Source organism: Gopherus evgoodei, chromosome 1 (genome assembly GCF_007399415.2).
Source record: "Gopherus evgoodei ecotype Sinaloan lineage chromosome 1, rGopEvg1_v1.p, whole genome shotgun sequence".
Classification (NCBI taxonomy): domain Eukaryota; kingdom Metazoa; phylum Chordata; order Testudines; family Testudinidae; genus Gopherus; species Gopherus evgoodei.
The window spans coordinates 31504028-31524339 of record NC_044322.1 but is presented as its reverse complement, the minus strand read 5'-3'; the positions used below and the strand labels follow the sequence as shown (position 1 = coordinate 31524339).

The following is a 20312-nucleotide window of genomic DNA, read 5'->3' as shown; positions in this document are numbered from 1 at the left end:
TCTATAGGATAGCTGCCCATAATGCACTGTTCCCAATGTTGCTGCAAGTGATGCAATTTGGCCACACCAGTGTGCTGGTAGCTGGCAGTATGTACAGACTGCAGCGCTTTCCCTACTGTGCTTTCCGAAGGCTAGCTTAACTCAAAGCGCTCTACATCTGCAAGTGTAGGCATGCCCTCAGTAGGTTATAGCAGACAAAGAGGCGTTGCAGTGACAAGGCACGGGGATGGATGTGCCTTTAGGAATCCAGCTCTGGGAAGCCCATGCTGAGAGGGGGAAAAAAACCTCACTGCCCCCCCTTTATGTTTTTTTGCAAACACTGGAGTCTCAGTCCACCGGGGTAACTGTTACCTGTTCGGTCCCTGCCTATGCCAGGGTTTTGTCCTCCATCCCTGTCAGGCCGCTGGCCCTATCTCTAGCTCCTCCCCCCCAGCTCCCTGATTTTGCCCTTCAACCCCTATCCTAATCCTGCCTCCAGCTGTTTGACCCCTTTCTGACCAGTCAATTTCTGCCCCCTGCTCAGACCCTGGCCACCCTCTCCTCTGATTTGCCCTTTTTTAGCTCCTGCAAAAAGCAGTCACAGAATCCTATGCCAAGTAAGGGCAGGGTGAAGGGCAGTTGCTTCACCAGATGGTACTGAGCATGCTCAGTACACCCTCAGTAGCCGGTGCCTAGGGAGCAGTCTCTGATACTACAGCTGAGGCACTGGGGCTGCCGTGCCCGCCCTGTGCTTGAGGGGCGCGCATCCCCCGCCCGCCCTGTTCGAGGACCGGGGATTGGCGCGCGCCGCCCGCTCTGCGCTCGGGGCCGCGCGCCGCTGGCCCACCCGCCCTGTGCTGGGGGAGCGCGCGCCGCCGCTCTCCCCTCCCCCGCGAGGGCGCCCTGGGCGCGTCGCCCGCCAGGCGCGAGGAGATTCCGGCGGGGGGGCGGGGCCTCGGGCGGGGGCCAGCCCCCCCCCCAACGGGCGGTTCACCCGCGGCCGCGGGTTCTCCAATGGGAGACCAGCGGCTGTTAAAGGGCCGGTGAGCCGACCGACGGGGAGCGCTGGGCGCCGGTGAGTAGTTCGCGCTGCTCCCGGGGAACTCCGGGGTCGGGCTGGGGAGGCGGGAGGCTCAGCTCCCTGACGCGGAGCGGGACAGGATGTGCCCCGCTGACCCCCGCAGGTCCCGCTGCCCGGGGGCCGCAGGGGCCTTAACAGCCTTTGCCTCTTTGTAGCTCGCCCACGTCCCCCGGGCAGGTCCCGCGTGGGGGTGAGAGGGGTCCACCCCCCCCCCCGTAACCCTAGCTCCTCTGGTGGGGCCGAGGGGTCCATTACGCCCATAGCTTCTCCTCCTCCCCACCCCCTCTTACGGGTGGGGAGCCCACAGCCCCCTACAGAGCTCGGGGACCGGGGCTCCTCTCAGGAGGTGCCTCCCGCGCCTGGCGCACTTCAAGCAGGACTGGCCTGGGCCCCCTGGCGACAGACTGGCCCGTGCCTGGGTCTCCCTTCCCATCTGGGCCATAATCCTGCCTGCGCTGCTGGAAGGAGAAATTCTCTCCTTCTCCTTCCGGCTGTGGAGCAGTCACAGTCCGTTTCTCCTACAGCATTGGCTGCAGCCCGGCGCACGGTGGATTCTGGTCAGTGAATCCATCTCGTGGGAACTAGGCCCCTTGGCGGTGTCCTCAGCTCTGCTCGTGCTGCTTTGCTCGTTCTTCATTAGCTTGTTCTTCCTGCCAATTTGCGATTGTTCTCTCCATTAGTTGTCTCGTGCCAAAATTAAAGTCCTTGGAGCAGGAATTGCATTTCCTTTACATATGTCCACAATGAGGGTTTCAGCCTGATCGTGATCCTCCCTGAGCAGGGCCTCCAGCTGTTACTATAAAACAATTTGTTCCAAAGGCATTGTTGTGGTCTCTCGCAACTTTATCATGAGGCTTGGGATATTTGATTTTTTCCCCTTAAAATCCTAGCTTCATGTTATTACTCCAGAATCTCAGCTTTTATTTAAAAAAAAATTAAGTTGCTACTCCTCATGGTTGTAGAGATTGAAAATCATGAACCCTAAAATGTCAAAAGATTTCAAAAGGCAAACAGATAGAACTCCAAATGCATTATTTTTTAAATCTCATTTTTAAGCCAACATGATTTTGAGGGGCCTAACTCATGATTTTTGAATGCTTGGTATTGGGGAATGCTGCGTAATAGTGAGAGTTGTAGCCCTCATAGACACGTATAATATGGTGCTAGGCACCACATAAGCACATGGACACAAAATACAGATCTTTCTCCTGTGAAATGCTTTGAATTTCTTTTCTTTTCTTTTCATGCACTCTTGTCTCACATCATTCTTTCACATTCGTCTACTTCGGCCATCACAAATCCTTTATCATTTCTCTAATCTGTCCCAGCAGCTTTCTTTTGAATGGGCTTCCCTTCTTCCCAAATTGGAACATTCAGCAAGTGTCATTGCCTTACTTTAGAGTCCTTCTTCAAAACCACTGATGACCTCTGAGGTGTTGAACTCATTTACAGTTACTTCCAATCATATGCACATCCTGCCACAGCCAACCTACTTTTTCCATGAAAGCAAGATTCTTACATGTACAATACCAGTCAGCAGTTTTTGTAAAATACATTTTGAAATATGGTGGTTATGTTTTCTCTACATCCAGCTAGACTATGGACATTTTCTGGTGTGCCACCATTTTTGTCTCTTAAATACTTTATGCAGATAGTTTTCTGTGCTCAATAAAGTGCTTTTCTGTAGGGCAACAAGCATCACAACAACTAGGGGAAAAGGTAACACGTACTTACCAGTTGGAAGAGAGGGAGATGCAACCAGCAGCTGCTATTTTTTAAATGGCTTCTTTAGGCATGCAGCTGTTTGGCTCTGCCAAATATAAAGGTCTAACTCCAGAAAGGCATGCTGGGGGAAAAGTCTTTATAAAAAGGAAAACCCTGTCCAGGAAACGCTGCCTAGCTGCATCTTTATGTACCATTTATCCTTGATCCAGCAAAGCACTTAAGTACATGATTAACTTCAGACACAGTAGTTTTTTGACTTCAGCAAGACTACTCGTGCTTAATTGCTTTGCTAGATCAGGGACAGAGGGCTCAGCAGTTTGCAGGAGCTAGCCTTTAATAAATTGCAACTCTTGAATATCATAATTCTTATATGGAATTCTCTTATGATTTATAGTGTGGTCTGTTTAGGGGGCTTTATGCTGAGTCCAGTGGCCTGATAGGCAAGGCTGAAAGCTTCCTAATGGGACTCTAGCCTGCCATTCTTTCATCCCTAATCCCTATAGGTAAGGCTGTGTATCTGTCACAGAGGTCACGGATACCGTAACCTCTGACTTTTGCAGGGCTAGTTTGGCTGGCTCTGCCTCCGGCTGCTGCTGGGGAAGTCTTGGGCTGCCTCCCCGCCCCCCCCCCCCCAGCATCATCAGTAGTAGTTTGGGTGTGGGAGGGGGCTTGGGGCAGGGGCTTGGGGTGCATGGCGGCACATACCTGGGGGGGCTTCCCAGAAGTGGCTGGCATGTCCTTGCAGCTCCTAGGCCGAGGGGCCAGGGGACTCTGCCTGCAGGCACTGCCCCTGCAGCTCCCACTGGTTGCAGTTCCCAGCCAATGGGAGCTGCAGAGCTGGCACTTGTGGCAGGGGGAAGTGGGTGGAGCCCCTGGCCTTCCCTCTCCCTAGGATCTGCAGGGACATGCTGGCAGCTTCCGGGGAGAGACACAGAGCCGGGTAGGGAGCCTGCCAGCCCTGCCAACCGTCCCCCCCCCCCCAGCACCGCAGCACCCCCTGGCCTGCCCTCCCAGAGCATCCCCCGGCCCAAGTTTTAGTTAGGGGTATATAGTACAAGTCATGGACAGGTCACCGGTCATGAACTTTTGTTTACTGCCCATGACCCAACCATGACTTTTACTAAAAGTACTGGTGACTAAAATGTAGTCTTACCTATAAGATCCCTTAGCAAGGAGGCAGCGTTAACTCAGAACAGAGGTTTAAAAGGCCAACTCCTAAGCAAGCAGAGGAGCTAGCAAATAGAGTTTTGTGAGGAAATTTAGAGAGGGAACATGAGAGCCAGATACAAATAACAAATATTTTCTAAACTTAGGCCAATAATGCCCCGAAAGAACAAACCAACCAACCTTCTGCAAGAGTAAAAATAAAAGCAGAAATCCAGCAGCAGAGTGAGAACTATCCAGTTTATTGCACTGAATGCATCTTGTATGATTACCTCCTTTGTGGGCAGGTGGCATGTGTGTGCATTCATTGCAATCGACTCATGGCCCTCAGAGACTGAGTAGGGGTTCTTGAGACCAGAGTAGTTGAACTGGAGGAGCTAAGTGAGACAGAGAAATACACAGAGGAGACTTTCCGGGACACAATAGAGCGGTCCCAGCACAAGTCTGACAGCCTCTGTGCTGTTGAGAAGGTTGAGAGCCTCTGGGAAGGAAAACATCAAACTGGAGCAGAGAGAAACAATCCTATAGTTAGGACCCTCCTTCCAGATGATGTCCTGGTATTATCAGTGCAGGTACCGCTTCCTGTTATTAGGAAGAGAGGTAATAATAATGGGGGATTCCATTATTAGAAATATTGATAGTTGGATTTGATGACCAGGAGAGCCACATGGTGAATTGTCTGACATGGTAGACCTCTCAAGACATCTAGATAGACCTATGTGCAGTGCTGGGGAGGAGCAGGTGGTTATGGTAGATGTAGGTACCAAGGACACAGGGAAAAGTCGGAGAGAGGTCTCAAAGGCCATATTTAGGGTAGTAGGTAAGAGATTAAAGACCAGGACCTTCATGATAGCATTTTCCAAAGTGTTTCCAGTTCTACGTGCAGGGCCAGTTAGACAAATCTAAACTGCAGAATCTCAATGTGTGGATGAGATGATGGTATTCAGAAGGGGATTTAGGTTTATTATGAACTAGAAAACCTTTGGGAGAAAGAGGAGTCCAAACAGGAAGGATGGGCTCCACCTAAACCAAAATGGAACCAGATTGCTGGCATGTAAAATTTAAAAGGTCTTAGAGGATTCTTTAAACTAAGGGTTGAGGGAAAGCTGACAGGTGCAGCAGAGCACATGGTTCAGACAGAGACATCATTGAGGGGAGGATTTATAAAAGGAGATGCTCTATATCCTAGTAAAAAGGAGAGGATATAAGTTTATGCAGTGCAGGTAGGAACTTAAGAGAAATAGTTAAACAAAAAAGAGTCCCACTTAATTACATCACGTGAAGGCAGACAACTAAATATTGACAAATTTCGTAAGTGCTTGTATACAAGTGCTAGAAATTGAAATACTGGGATGGGTGGACTTGAGTGCCTGGAATTACATGAGGCTATTGATATAATAGGCATCACAGAAATTTGATGTAACAATGATAATGGGGCACACTAATTCCAGGGTATATAGGAATGACAGAGTAGGTTGTGCTAGTAGGGGAGGGGCACTATATGTGAAAGAAAGCATACAGTCAAATATAGTAAAAATCTTAAATGACTCAAACTGTACCATAGAATCTCTATGGATAGAAATCCCATGCTTGAATGATAAGTGTGTAGCAGTAGGAATATACTACCAACCACCTGACCATGATGGTGATGGAACTGTGAAAGGCTCAGGGAGATTAGAGAGGCTACAAAAAAAGAAAACCTAACAATATGGGGGATTTAAACTATCCCCATATTTACTAGGTACGTACCTGAGGATGGGATGCAGAGAGAAAATTTCTAGACATCATTAATGATTGCTTCTTGCAGCAGTTAATCATGGAACCCACAAGGGGAGAGGCAATTCATGATTTAGTCTTAAATGGTGCACAGGATCTGGTCCAACAGGTGAATTTAGCTGAACTGTTTAGGGATAATAACCATAATATAATTAAATTTAACATCCTTGTAGGAGGTGAAATGCCAAACCCATTACAGCAGCATTTAAATTCAAAAAGGGGAACTAAACAAAAATGAGAAAGCTAATTAAGTGGAAATTAAAAAGAATAGTTACAAGAGTGAAATGCCTGCAAGCTGAATGGAAACATTTTTAAAACACCATAATAGCATTTCAAACTAAATGTATACCACAAATTAAAAAAAAACAAAAAAAAACCCACCAACAACAAAACAGTAAGAGAACCAAAAAAATGCCACCAAGGCTAAATAATAGAGTAAAAGGTGGTTAGAAACAAAAATGCATTATTTTAATATTGGAAGTCAAATCCTACTAAGGAAAATAGAAAGGAGCATAAACTCTGGCAGGTCAACTATAAAAGTATAATTAGGCAGGTCAAAAAGGAATTTGAAGAGCAACTAGCAGAAGAATTAACAGCAATATTTTTTAAGTACATCAGAAGCAGGAAGCCTGCCAAACAGTGAATGGGGTCACTGTGTGATAGTAGTAAAGGAGCACCCAAGGAAGATAAGGCCATTTCAGGGAAGCTAAATGAATTCTTTGCATTGGTCTTCACTGCAAAGGATGTGAGGGAGATTCCCACACCTGAGCCATTCTTTTTATGTGACAAATTTGAGAAACTGTCCCCTGTTGAGGTCTCAATAGAAGAGGCTTGAAACAAATTGATAAATTAAACAGTAATAAGTCACCAGAATGAGATGATATTCATCCAAAAGTTCTGAAGGAACTCAAATATGAAGTTGCAGAACTACAAAATGTACTTAAATCAGCCTCTGTACCAAGTAACTGGAGGATAGATAGCGTAACACCAATTTTTTGAAAAAGGCTCCAGAGGCGATCCTGGCAATTACAGGCAAGTAAGCCTAACTTCAGTACGAGCAAACTGGTGGAAACTATAATAAAGAACAGAATCATCAGACATGCAATGAACATGCTATATGTTGGGGAAGAGTCAACATGGCTTTTGTAAAGGGAAATCGTGCCTCACCAATCTCTTAGAATTGTTAGAGGGGGTCAGCAAACATGGACAAGGGGGATCCAGTGGATATAGTGTACTTGGACTTTCAGAAATCTTTGACAGTGTCTCTCAACAAAGGCTCTTAAGCACAGTAGGCAGTCATGGGATAAGAGCGAAGATTCTCTAACTGATCAGTAACTGGTTAAAAGATAGGAAACAAAGGGTAGGAATAAATGGTCAGTTTTCACTGTGGAGAGAGCTAAGTAGCGAGATCCTGCAAGGATCTGTACTGGGACCACTGCTGTTCAACATATTCATAAATGATCTGGAAAAAGGAGCAAAAACAGTGAGGTGGCAAAGTTTGCAGATGATGCAAATTACTTAGGCTATTTAAGTCCAAAACTGACTGTAAAGAGTTACAAAGGGATCTCATAAAACTGGATAACGGGGCAACAAAATGGCAAATGAAATTCAATGTTGATAAATGCAAAGTAGTGCACATTGGAAAACATAGTCCCAAATATGTATACAAAATGATGGCATCTAAATTAACTGTTACCACTCAAGAAAGAGAGCTTGGAGTCATCTAGAATAGTTTTCTGAAAACATCTGCTTAGTGTGTATAGCCCTGCATGGATACAAATTTATATCTGCGGATATAAATCGATATCCATGGAACCACAGGGCTTTCTCAGGAACTGAAGTGGCGGAGCAGAACATGGGGCACCGGCTCCCAGGAGCTAGCACCCCACTGTACCGCCCACAGCCCCACTCACTGGGGTGGGCACCAGGCTCACTGGCAGCTGTCCCTGGTTGAATTAGTGTGTGCAAGCGGTGTGCATGCCCCCAGACAGGAGACACAGACGACTGCATTGAAGGGATGGGTACAGGGCTGGGGTCGGTACTTCTGTGCTGGAGGAGACAGTAAATATCATAATTAAGACTAGGATTTAGTCATGGAGGTTGCAGAAGTCATGGATTCCATGACTTCCAGTGACCTCTGTGACTTCAGCCTGCGGTGGTTGGGCACTGCAGGGTCCCCTCCACCTGTGGGGCAGGGAGCTGCGGGATACCCCCGGTGCCTCTGGCGGCCCCTGGACCTCCAAGCCTCTGTGGGGGGTGGGGTATCTCGCAGCTCCCAGCCACTGCAGGTACCAGGGGAACCCCCAAGGACTCACTGGCACAGGGCCCCTGGCCATCAGCGGGGGAATCCCCAAGCCCCTGCCTGCAGGCAATGGCAGGGGAACCTCTGGAGCTGCTGCCTCCCATCAGGAGAATCCCTGAGCCCCTGCTGGCTGGGGAACCCCTGAGCCCCCAGCAGCAGTGGCAGAATCCCTGAGCCCCCGGCCTCCGAAGGTGGCAGGGGAATCCCTGAGCTCCCACTGGCAGAGGACCTCCAGGCCACACAACTCCTAAGCTCCTGGCCGCTGGTGGCAGCAGAGGAATCCCCAAGCCCCAGGCCTCCATGGGCAGTAGGGAAATCCCTGAGCCCTCGCCGGCAGAGGAGCAGCGGAATCCCAAGAGCCCCAGGCTGGCGGCGGCAGGTGAATCCTGGAGCCTCTGCCTGTAGGAGGTGGTGGTGGGAGAATCCTGGAGCCCCCAGGCCACAGGAGGTGGGGGAATCCCCAAGCCCCCAACTGTTGGTGGCAACAGGGGAATCCTCGAGCCACCTGCTGCAGCGGGCCGAATCTCTGAGCCCCAGCTACCACGGGAGGCAGGGATCCCTGCATCTCCCAGCCACCGGTGACAGGGGTACCCGAAAGCTCCCGGCAGACATGGGAAGCCAGGGCACCCCACAGCTTCAAGCAGCGGAGCTGCAGGTGGCAGGGGTGTCCCTTAGCCTGCAGCAGCTCCTAGCCCCTGCGCAGCTGCCCCACTTCAGGTAGTGTGGGGATCTGTAGATCCCCATTTTGTCAAGTATATTTTTAGTAAAAGAGACAGGTCATGGCTTCCTATGAATTTTTCTTTTATGCCCGTGACCTGTCCGTGAATTTTACTAAAAATATCCATGACAAAATCTTAGCCTTAATCATAATGCCACTATATAAATCTATGATATGCGCACATCTTGAATTCTTCATGCAGATCTGGTCACCCCATCTCAAAAAGGATATATTAGAATTGAGAAAGAAGTACAGAGAAGGGCAACAAAAATGATTAGGGGTATGGAACAGCTTCCATGAGGAGAGATTAAAAAGAGTGGTTCGTTCATTTTACAAAAGAGATGACTAAGAGAGGATGTGATAGATGTCTATAAAATCATGAATGGTGTGGAGAAAGTGAATAAAGAATTGTATTTTATCACTTCGCATAACACAAGAACGAGGCATCACCCAATGAAATTAACAGAGCAGGTTTAAACAAAACATAAGGAAGTACTTCTTCACACAATGCACAGCCAACCTGTGTAATTCATTGCCAGCAATTAGGGTTCAAAAATAAATTAGATAAGTTCATGGAGGATAGGTTCACCAGTGGCTCTTAGCCAAGATGATCAGGGATGTAACATCTTGCTGTGGGTGTCCCTAAGCCTCTGACTGCCAGATGCTGAAACTGGATGACAGGATGGGTCACTCAATAAATTGCTCTGTTTTGTTCATTCGCTCAGGAGCATCTGGCACCAGCCACTGTCAGAAGACCAAATGCTAGGCTAGATGAATTATTGGTCTGAGCCAGTATGGTCATACTTAAGCAATTCTTTTGAAATCTATACTGTTTGCAAGAATTTCACACAAATAGGATTTGTTTTCTGCTAAAAGACCAAGTCAGGTTTGCTATCTCTAAATCACTGTGAAAAAAGTAAAATGATTTGTTCTCATAAGAAGAAACAAGTGTTTTCTCCAAATGTGAAGTTGCTGTTAAAGCCTGGATATAATTGTATAAACGTAGTTATTGTAATCATAAAGAAAACAGCCCACTGGAAACTTTTGCAAATGCTTAGAGATACAAGGCCAGCACCAATCAAAATACACTTTTCCAATTCCAGTGATTTAAATGGAATTCCACCAGTATAATAGAGGAGTACTTGGCCCCAGGATTTCAGCAAACGTTTTTCAACAAGATGACAAATACAGTTGAGCTTATAAAAGTTGACTGAACTGTTTAGTTCTAATCAGAAAATCAGTAACTTTTTTGGATAATTAAGTTGCTCTATGATTTTTTTTTTAAAATTGCAAAACTTTCACAGGTTAACGTTTCACAGGTTAAACGTAGTGTTTGATGGCTAGGTTGTCGGAGAAAAACGCAGTTTTTGCTTTTTTTTTGGATGCAGCAAAATTAAATACTTTATTATTTTTTAAGCAATTGCAATTGAGGGAGGGAGTGCCCTAGGACACAGGGTTGCCCCAGTCCCGGACAGGTCTCCCTACAGGTAAACAATTACAGCAAGCATTTATACCTTTGTTACAGACAATGATTGAGCAATAATACAGACAATAATGAGCAACAGCTGCATTTTGTTTATGCATAGGCCATCCTGCTATTTTATTTTTTTTCATTTCTGGGTGCCAGTCTCCATATTTGATTACACTGGTCTACAATTTTTGAGAAGTCGTCTGCTTCAGAGATAAAATGTGATATTTATTCTGTATTTTGATGTGCTGAATTCAAATATGACAATTAAAACAACTGATTGGCTACTGTTTCTAAGATATTTAAGTTTTTACATTTTATGTCTATGTATATTGTGTAGATAGTAGAGTTTTAATCATAAATTGTAAACCTAGGTCTTTTCATGTGTTTATGGTTGATTTCATGATAATATTTCACCTGTCCTGTTTATGGAACACTTTAAAAATCAGCAAAAGGGTTATATAAATAAAATTTATTATGAAACAAAAGGCAAAAAACTATTATGTACATAGTTTAGTCCTATTCAGTGTCTACTCGGCGCTTCTTGGCTTGTCTCTTGTATTCATTAAATGGAGCATCTCTTGTCACTGTCCAGCAATAGTCTGCAAGCATTGATGGGCTCCATTTGCCCTGATAGCCTGCCAGGAGATTCCACTGCTGTAGTCTGGAGCCCAACAGCTCTGCCTTACTCTTGCATAGTTCCAAATCCCTGACAAGGTCATTCAGTTCACCTTGTGTTATGAGGTGTGGTTCAGAGGAGGAGGATGGGAGAAAATGTGGGTCCTGTGACATTGATGGTTCAGGACCAGAAGTTTCATCCTCTTCCTCTTCCTCGTCTGACTCAAGTGAGAATGATTCTGGTGCATCAGGAACCAGCAGTCCTTCTCCGTTAGGTACTGGGCGTATAGCTGATGGAATGTTTGGATAATGCACAGTCCACTTTTTCTTCTTTGACACACCTTTCCCAACTGGAGGCACCATGCAGAAGTAACAATTGCTGGTATGATCTGTTGGCTCTCTCCAAATCATTGGCACTGCAAAAGGCATAGATTCCCTTTTCCTGTTCAACCACTGGCGAAGATTTGTTGCACAAGTGTTGCAGCATACGTGTGGGGCCCACCTCTTGTCCTGATCTCCAATTTTGCAGCCAAAATAAAGGTGATAGGCTTTCTTAACCAGAGTGGTTATACTGTGCTTTTGTGATGCAAAAGTCACTTCACCACAAACATAGCAGAAGTTATCTGAACTCTTCACACAAGTACGAGGCATCTCTGCTCACTTTGGCTAAACAGAAATGTGTCTCTTTGCAAAATCAAACACTGACAAAGAAGAGAGCACGACACTGTATGATTTCTAGAGCTGACCTAGGGCAATTTGTTCAGCAGAGTGATGTAAGCTTTGTTATGATTGCATCATCCATGACTTCTAGGAATAACACGATGCAATTCATATCATGTATGATGCAATACCAGCTTCAGATTGCATCATTCATTGTTTTGCCTAAAAAGCAAGTACTGTCCGAACCCAGTCATAGATTTATTCATAGATCCAGTCAAAGATGTATTTTAGTCATTTCTGGTTTAAATTGAGATCCCTTCCCTTTATAACTCACTTATCCTCCGCCATTCCCAAGTCAAGGGTCATATATACTGACCCAATAGCATATCTTGAAAACTAGAGCCAATCAACAATTTTAAGCATCATTTTCGTTCTCAGTGACCCAGAATTAGTAAAGTTGGACTACATTTATTTCAGAAGCATTTTGGCTGTAGAGCAGTGTTATTAGTGCAAAGTCGTAATAACTTTTTACACAGTTTTTTTTTTTTTACTCACCTTACACTATCCTCGCTTTTACAAGTCTTACGTTATTAGGGTTACAGCTAGCCTAATTTTTGCTAACAAACTAACATGCATTAAAATTCCTTACAAATCCATGTTAATTTTTTCCCTTCTTCCACAGGGTCATGAAAATCAACTGCTAGAAGCCAAAAGGAGAGGTGATTGCACTGTAATTTGGAGAAGAAACAGCAGGTACTAAATAAATTGATTTACTGTGAGTTAGAATCAAATATAGTGCTTCCCTCTATGCACTAGTATCTATTCATGGTAGGCCCATGAGAATGAAATACTAAAGGTTAGAGAAAAAAACTTAAAGATCAGATAAAATGTTCCAGTATAATTTTATTTCACTTTGCATCTACAGGAATATTACGGTGTTGCTGCTTGTCATGGGGCGGTTTGCTCACTGCTGGTCGTGCCTCTTTCAGACACTTTTAGGAATTAGCTTTGCCCAGGTCAGTGCCCCCTTCCTTCTCTTCCATCATCTTAGTCTATTGTTCACAGAGTTGTCGCACAGCTGCTTTATGACTCAGCCCTCCAGCCAGATCACTTTGTGATTCCCCTTTCAAAGTCTTTCTGTTCAAGCAGCACCAGGCAGTCCTCATGTCTGCTGCCCTGACCCTGTCACTCCTGCAGTGATGCAGGTGGTCTTCTAATTCACTGCCCCAAGCAATACCACACTGCAGTGGTTGGTAGGGGGACCCAGGCCCACCCTCTACTCAGGGTTTCAGTCCAGGACCCTGTAGCAAGTGATTAAGGTCTATGACTGCACCCATTTTCCTGCTCTAGCCCCTGGACTATTTCCTACTGTGTTCTCCAGTTTTCCTAGTCAGAAGACACCTCTCTCTCTCTCTCTCAGGCCTGTTAGGTCTCAAGGATTCCTATCCCCCCTTCCTTTTCCCTCTCTCTGGGAAGAGAGACTACAGGCTTCCTGCCTGCTGGCTTTATAGAAGTCCCCACCTGTTCCCTCACAGGTGAGCTTCTTTCTAATCAAGGCTCCTCACACAACCTAAATCTCTCATTTGCCACTAATTTGGCTGATTGAGCCTGCCTGGCCTAATGCAGCTGTCTCAGGTCTGGTGTGGGAGTACACCCCATCATACATCCTCACCCTCAAGATTAAACCCACATTACCATCATACAGTTGTCCATTCTGATATATCTTTATTTTCTGTGAAATTGTTTTCCATTTCCTAATGCATATGCAGATCATTGTCCTATATAAAACAGACAGTGTATTTGCATATATGTAAATATATACACACATACATATATATGATAGGCTCTGGTCGCTCTAATGAGAAATCACTAAAACACTGTGGTTCAGGCAGTCTCAATTATACATTTTCTTTTCCTTACTCTAAGTATCAACATCTATCAGGTGAATTCAAATGACCTGAATTAGTTAATGTTAATTTTACCATTAAAATCTATATTCCACTTACGGCTTTGAAACACTTCTTACCTATAAATCATTTTCCTTGCACGGTGTCATTTTCTGTCTTTTTGCGTAGCTATCTATCATTAATCACACTTTCATTTGAAAAAAATATTTGTTTCATCTTTATCTATTCCTGCTTTTCATTCCTAACCAGAAATCATCTTTTATTCATGGCCATCATGATATTGCAAAGTATAATGACTTCAGGTGGAGAGAAAACACAAAGAATTAATCAACTCTTTCTGAGGGAAAAAGTATACAGTAATATGTTAATAAAAGAAAAGAATTACATATTTCTATGAAGAGAAATAGAATTATTTCTAAATACAAACTTTTTCAAAGTAGTCAGTGAGGTATCAGGATCTTTAAATGCCAGGGCTGTGAAAGATGCTGTTTCACATGCAAATGTTTGTGAGTGAACCAGTTACAGTCAGTCATGTTCTAAAGCTACATCTACATAGCCCCACAGTTTGGGCTATAAGAGTGTAAACTGCAGCACGAACTAGCATGTTGTGTCCTAACTCTCCTGGATGGACATTGCAGGCGTGATCTACAAGTTATCTAGTTTGCGTTAACATAGTCTTCTTTAAACAGGATGTTTTCTTTTGTCTTTTTGCTTATTTCCAGAAGGGGCAATAAGAGTGTCAGTTTTCTTTAAAAGTTCATCTATTCCTGTTACTTATTTCTCCTGTTATGATTCTTCTTCCAGAACCACAATTAGTGGCTGAGGAAATGTTTGTAAATGGGAATTCACAATAGGCAGATGTGTTTTTAAGAAGCAAAATCCTGTTATCGTGCAAGTAGAAAAGAACTTATATAAGAAATACAGTTACCATAGTCATTTCTAAATTGAATATTTGCCCTAGGGAAAAGTGCTCTTGAGCCCACGCTTTCCCAAATTTGTTGATTTGTTTTTAGTTTAACAATATTCTGACATGGGTTGTTCTGGGTAAGAGTGGCAGAGAGCCAGGGGAGGAAAGGTTGAAGGAACGGTGTTGTACCTTTGAGTTTGTAGGGATTTCTTCCTATACATATTTTTTGTATTAAGAAAATTTTAATTCAAGAAGATTTTTGAAATGGCAAATACTATTTCCTATTTTCTGTGTGTCAATGGAAGCACTCCAGTTCTTCTGTTGTTATTATAATGGTTCAGAAATAGTAAATCTCCCCAAAACCTCAGCTTTTAAAATGAAACTATTTTTAGGTAGAAATAACTTTTTAAAGTCATCTGAGAAATGTCTCTCACTCAGATATTTTACATCTCTGAAGAAATGTCTTTATCAATTTTAGCCACTTTAGAAAACTCAAGATGAGACTTATATGTCAAGTTTCAGGTTGGAGCAAATTTAAAATGGCAAAATTGTAAGAGCCAAAGGAAAATAGTCACATTTTTATAATAGAAATATTAACTCAATCTGAACAGTGTGTGAGACAGATATATATTGATGGATTCATGCGAGGACAGAGAGGCTTATTTATAGCTACTCTATATTCCAAACATTTTTAAAAAATTGTTTTAATCTATCAGATAGAAGAATGATCAGTTCAGCATATAGATTCTTTAGCAGTGTTGATTTAGGAGTCAGTTTCATGGAATGAAAATATCACTATATATCTTTGAGATTTATATTATTTGCTCTTTCCTCTTAGGATCTTAACAAGCCTGGCAGATAGAAAGATGACCAAGTAATGAGAGAACCCACTACCTGAAGAACCGAGTGCCAGTTTGTGATTGTTTTTTAAATCATGGTTGTATAAATAAATTTAATAGTATCATATTATCTCTTTAGTTGGCTGCAGTAACAATTATTAGATTTAAAGATGGAAAAAATGAAACAATTAAAAAGAAAAAGAAAAAGCAATTTTAGCGTTCAAGAAACTCAAACACTCCTTAAGGAAATTAGAAAAAGGAAAGAGGTACTTTTTTCCAAGCAGCTTAATACAACAATTAACGAAATGAAACGAAAGGCTTGGGAAGAAATCGCAGAGTGTGTGAATGCTGTAGGTGAAGGAGAGCAAAGAACGGGGACAGAAGTGAAAAGACGATACCTTGATTGGAGAGCACTCATGAAGAGAAAGCGTCTGAATGCAAACATCAAACTGGTAGGTGCTGGGTTTCACCTTCCGTCATCCGATTTAGATGACTCTGTCAATGAAGAGATGGATGAGAAAATGGGATTTACAAATGAAAACAGTTTTGAATGGCTAAGTATCACAGACTTCAGAGAAGCCAGTGGATCTTTAACAGAAATCAAGGTGGAAGAGGAGGAGGATCCACAGAATTTTGAAGTAAGTAGTTAGTGCACTGTAGTTGTGTTCAGTGCGGCCATTCTTTTCACTCCAGCTTGGGGACTTTCTCTGCAGTTGTGGCTAACAGTCCTCTATATTATAATTTTCCAAGACAGTCTGATTGTGTGAATTAGAGAATCTCCTGTGACAAGTTCTGTTGTTATTTGAATGATATTCAAAATCCAGCAACCTACACATCTGCATAAGGTCTTGTTTTTTGCTTAACTATACATGTATTCAGTAATCTTCTAAATGTATTTATGCCTCTGTTTTCCTTTTTCCTTTCACCCATAGACTTAATTTATTTCAAACAGGATGCAGTATTCATATAGACTGAAGGACAAGTTAGCTTAGTATTTCTCCTATCCACACCCCTGCACATACATTAGAATAGGGGGAGGAGTAACCCATCTCTGTCACAATCCAACCATTTCCAGCTGGAGACAAGGATGAGAAAGCAGTCCTGGTGTCACTCATGATAACACAATCCTGCTGGAGAGGAGAGATGAATTGGGAGAGGGAAATGGTTGGTTGATTTTGCCACTGGTATCAAACTCCTAATAGACAGCATCCCACCATTCAACAATGAAATCTATAGAGCAGTAGCATGCGGAGAAGAGGAGGAGGGTGGGAGTGATCTTGCCAGTTCTGAGACTGTCAATCAGATGGAATTCCAATAATTGGTTTTATAGGGTCATGGTGAATACAAATCTAGGGAGATACTGTTCCTTATGTTCCAAAATCAGGCAGATTTATTCTATTCTATTCTGTTCTGTTTTTAACTTAAGGTGCCATGAGAAAAAAATTGATTTATGGGCAAAGCCTGTACCCAATGCATGGCTTGAACAGTTAGGGTACGTCTACACTACCCGCCGGATCGGTAGCGATTGATCTATGGGGGGATCGATTTATCGCGTATAGTTTAGACGCAATAAATCGATCCCCGATTGCTCTCCCGTTGACTGCTGAACTCCAGCTCAGCGAGAGGCGGAAGCAAAGAGTGGCGGCCGTTGATCCCGCACTGCGAGGATGTGAAGTAAGTGATTCTAAGTCTATCTAAGATATGTTGACTTCAGCTATGCTATTCTCATAGCTGAAATTGCGTATCTTAGATCGATCCCCCTCCACAGTGTAGACCAGGCCCTACGAAGGGTGCCAAGTAGGGATGCAGGAGCTAAACAGGATGGGAAAGAATCTTTCTTCTAAGCTAGGGTGATATTGGAACTGTTTTGTGACCACTATTGCAACAATAGGGCTGAATTAGCCTCCTCAGTTTCTGAGTTCCTTCTGCGCTAGAGGAATAGCAAGTAAATCCACATTTATTCCAGATCCTCTGATCTTGGTGCTGCTCCTTCGCATGCTTGGTCCCCACCTTAACCCAAACCCCCATGTTCACTGGAGCACAGTGACCACTTATGTAATATGGTTCTGTAGCACACAGGTATATACCCCCTGCATGAACTTTTAGAGTGCTCCCAGGACTGTGGAACCACACCAGTATTACTACACCCAAGGTCCCTCTATACCCAGGGCTTGGGGCCAGATTATCTAAAAGAGACAATAAAAATAACTAAAGCATCAGTTAAACAAATCTTGTTCTTGTCCCCATTTAGCACAATTTGAAGTGTTGGGAACTGTCACAGGATGCACCACTCACTGCTTATCTGGCATCTCCTCGTGGTCACTCTGGATTAGCTCTTAAGGGCTACACCCTTTTCCGTCATCGCATTCTATCACACCATCTCTCTCCCAGGTCTGCAGCTTCTCATTTCCTAGGAACCACAGCATCCTCTTCATGCCTCAGCTCTCCAGCTAGGTCACTCACCATTTCCCTCCCTTCTGGGGTACAGTCCTTCAATTCTCTGTCACTCTCACAGTGACCCAGGCAGTCTTCCTGTTCACTGCCCTGCCAGTCTATACAGTACCCTCAGTGGCTGGTAGGGGAACCCAGGCCTGCCCACTACTGTGGGTTCCAGTCCAGGGACCCTACAGCCAGCAGTTCTGGGCGTTCCTTTCCCAGCCCTCACTGCTGCTTCTTGGACTGATTCCTACAACTCCTGGTTCCCCTCCTTACTCTGGTGTACCAGTTCCAAAACCTCCTCCTTCCACGGGAGTGACTGCCCTTTCCCAGCAGCCCTTGTTTGTTGCCAACTTCCTGGCTTTATAGGCCCCGCCTGTTCCTTCCCAACTGAGCCTGCTTGCAATCAATTCCTGCTCCCTGGCTCTTCCTCTAGGTGCAGCCTGTGGAGGGGTAATAGGCCTACCTGGCCACCCTCATCTCATCCAGAACCGTGTGGGGTGGACATCCCATCAAAGGAACATATGAGAAAAAAGGCAGCATATCTCCAATAAAACACAACATCAAACTGTTTTAGTGATGGATCCTTTACAGCATTAGTTAAAGCAATGTTATGTTACATAACTGAATAGCTTACAATTCCAATTCATATGTTAAAAAATTGGTCAAAAGAAATTCCTAAAATGTCCCAGGTGGCTGTCATGGAACCTATATGAAAACTAAAAACAATGCCTACTTATTAACCCTAGTTCTCTTTCAGTAAATCTGAAAATTCTTTTAGATCATCTAAATAAAAAAAAAAAAATCCACAACCTATTTTTAAACAAAGCTTTGCAGAATAAACAGCTGTTTTTTCTGCATCTTTACACCAGGAATATGCTGAAAAAATTGTCTTCTATATTTCATGACCACATGTGAGTTTGTTGCTGATCAAATAAGCCATGCCTTTGTAACAGCAGAAAACTCCAGGTTTGAGTTTAACACGCACGAATTGTGTAGGGCACCAAGTGAAACGAATGTCTGGAATAACTTCTGAGATATGACTAGAAACAACACAAATGTGCTCTATTTTCAGTGAGGTTGCATGGAGGTAACTGGCTCAATATGGTATAAAGAGGTACATGAAATAATTATATTTCTCATTCCTCTCAACAGTTTCCTATTGAGGAAGAAGAGGAAATTTTGTCATCAGTTTTGCCAGATTCCAAAAAGGAAAGTGATCTACCTGATTTCACCCACATTGAAGAGTTTGGAAATCTGAGCTCTGCTCAAGCCCGACTAGCCTATGAGGACTCTCATTTGCTCATAAACTTGGAGAAACAAAAACTAGAACTGGAGAAACAGCGGCTGGATATTGAAGCTGAAAGACTACAGGTGGAGAAAGAGCGCCTGCAGATCGAAAAGGAACGATTGCGGCATGTATCCCTCGAGCATGAGAGACTTCAACTGGAGAAGGAGCGGCTCCAGATTGAGCGGGAGAAACTGAGGCTAGAGGCTCTGCGTGCTGAAAAACCTGCCCTGGAAAATGACATCACCCAAGTGGAAAAACCCATTTTACAGCCTCTGGATCTAGAAACTGAAAAATTAAAACTCGAAAAGGAACGTTTACAATTAGAGAAAGAGAGGCTGCAATTTTTAAAATATGAATCTGAGAAGCTGCAGATTGAGAAGGAACGTTTACAAGTGGAAAAAGAACGCTTTCGAATTCAGCGAGAGGGTCACTTGCAGTGAGCTTCTTGGCTAAGGTGTCATTAATAGTGTTTTGATGTTCAAATATAAGTAGTTTTTTCTTAATAAAGAAACTGTCCTAGAGGTTTAACTTTCTTCTGTCCAAAATTTAATGTTGATGTTAAACTAAAAAAATAAAAAATGAAAAGGAATGGTGTTTGGTAAATCAATGTGCCTACATAAACGGAACTTATGTGTGAAACTGCTTTTCAGTGTAGCAGAATCAAGTATTATGTTCTCTTGCATCCAGTATTGTATTGTATAGTTTGGTGTCCTGCTCTTACAAGCACACTAAGGATCAAGACAGCTGTATCTTTCTACTGTTACAACAGTGTTACCTTAAAAGTATGGGAACTGTCAAAATATATCCGCACATATTGTGAAGAAATGGTGCTGAAGATAGCCCAAACATATTTATTTTTTACACAAGGCAAACTACATGAGGTGATAATTATATTTAATTTCATTTTTCTTTATTTTATAAACACTTTTTCAAAATTCAAATGAAGTGCAAGTTAATTTCAATACACATGGGTTTATTGTTCTGCCCTCTAGTGGCCAGAAAAGATAAAGCGACGGTAGTATTCTGTCTACTTGGAATCACTGTATGAGGGTACGTCTTCACTACCGGCCGTATCGGCAGATAGCAATCGATTTCTCGCAGATCGATATATCGCGTCTCATCTAGATGTGATATATTGATCCCCGAATGAGTTCCTGTCGACTCCGGAACTCCACCAACGCGAACGGCGGTAGCGGAATCGTCGAGGACCTGCAGACGTCTTTCCCGCGCTGTGAGGACGGTAGGTAACTCAATCTAAGATACTTCGACTTCAGCTACGTTATTCACGTAGCTGAAGTTTCGTATCTTAGATCGATCCCCTCCCCTAGTGTAGAAAGTGGACTGATGGGTGAGTCAGTGAATTAGCAATGCTGTGCAGTTTTCTACTTCCAGATTACCAGTCTGGATCTAATGGAGACGCCTGGTGGCAGAAAGTAATTAT

At 43.7% G+C, this 20312-nt stretch overlaps 1 protein-coding gene across 2 annotated transcripts; it reads left to right on the top strand.

Moving 5' to 3' along the window:
* Positions 1-911: 911 nt before the first annotated feature.
* MSANTD4 (Myb/SANT DNA binding domain containing 4 with coiled-coils) lies at positions 912-19460 on the top strand. Of its 2 annotated transcripts, XM_030560623.1 has the most exons (5): positions 912-1054; positions 12174-12244; positions 12417-12507; positions 15144-15782; positions 18736-19460. In XM_030560623.1, the coding sequence occupies exons 4-5, from the start codon at positions 15315-15317 to the stop codon at positions 19309-19311; spliced, it is 1044 nt and encodes a 347-aa protein (XP_030416483.1). In that variant the 5' UTR covers positions 912-1054; positions 12174-12244; positions 12417-12507; positions 15144-15314; the 3' UTR covers positions 19312-19460. The 2 variants fall into 2 exon arrangements, with proteins under 2 accessions (XP_030416483.1, XP_030416473.1); XM_030560613.1 differs by lacking the exon at positions 12417-12507.
* The last annotated feature ends 852 nt before the right edge of the window (positions 19461-20312 follow it).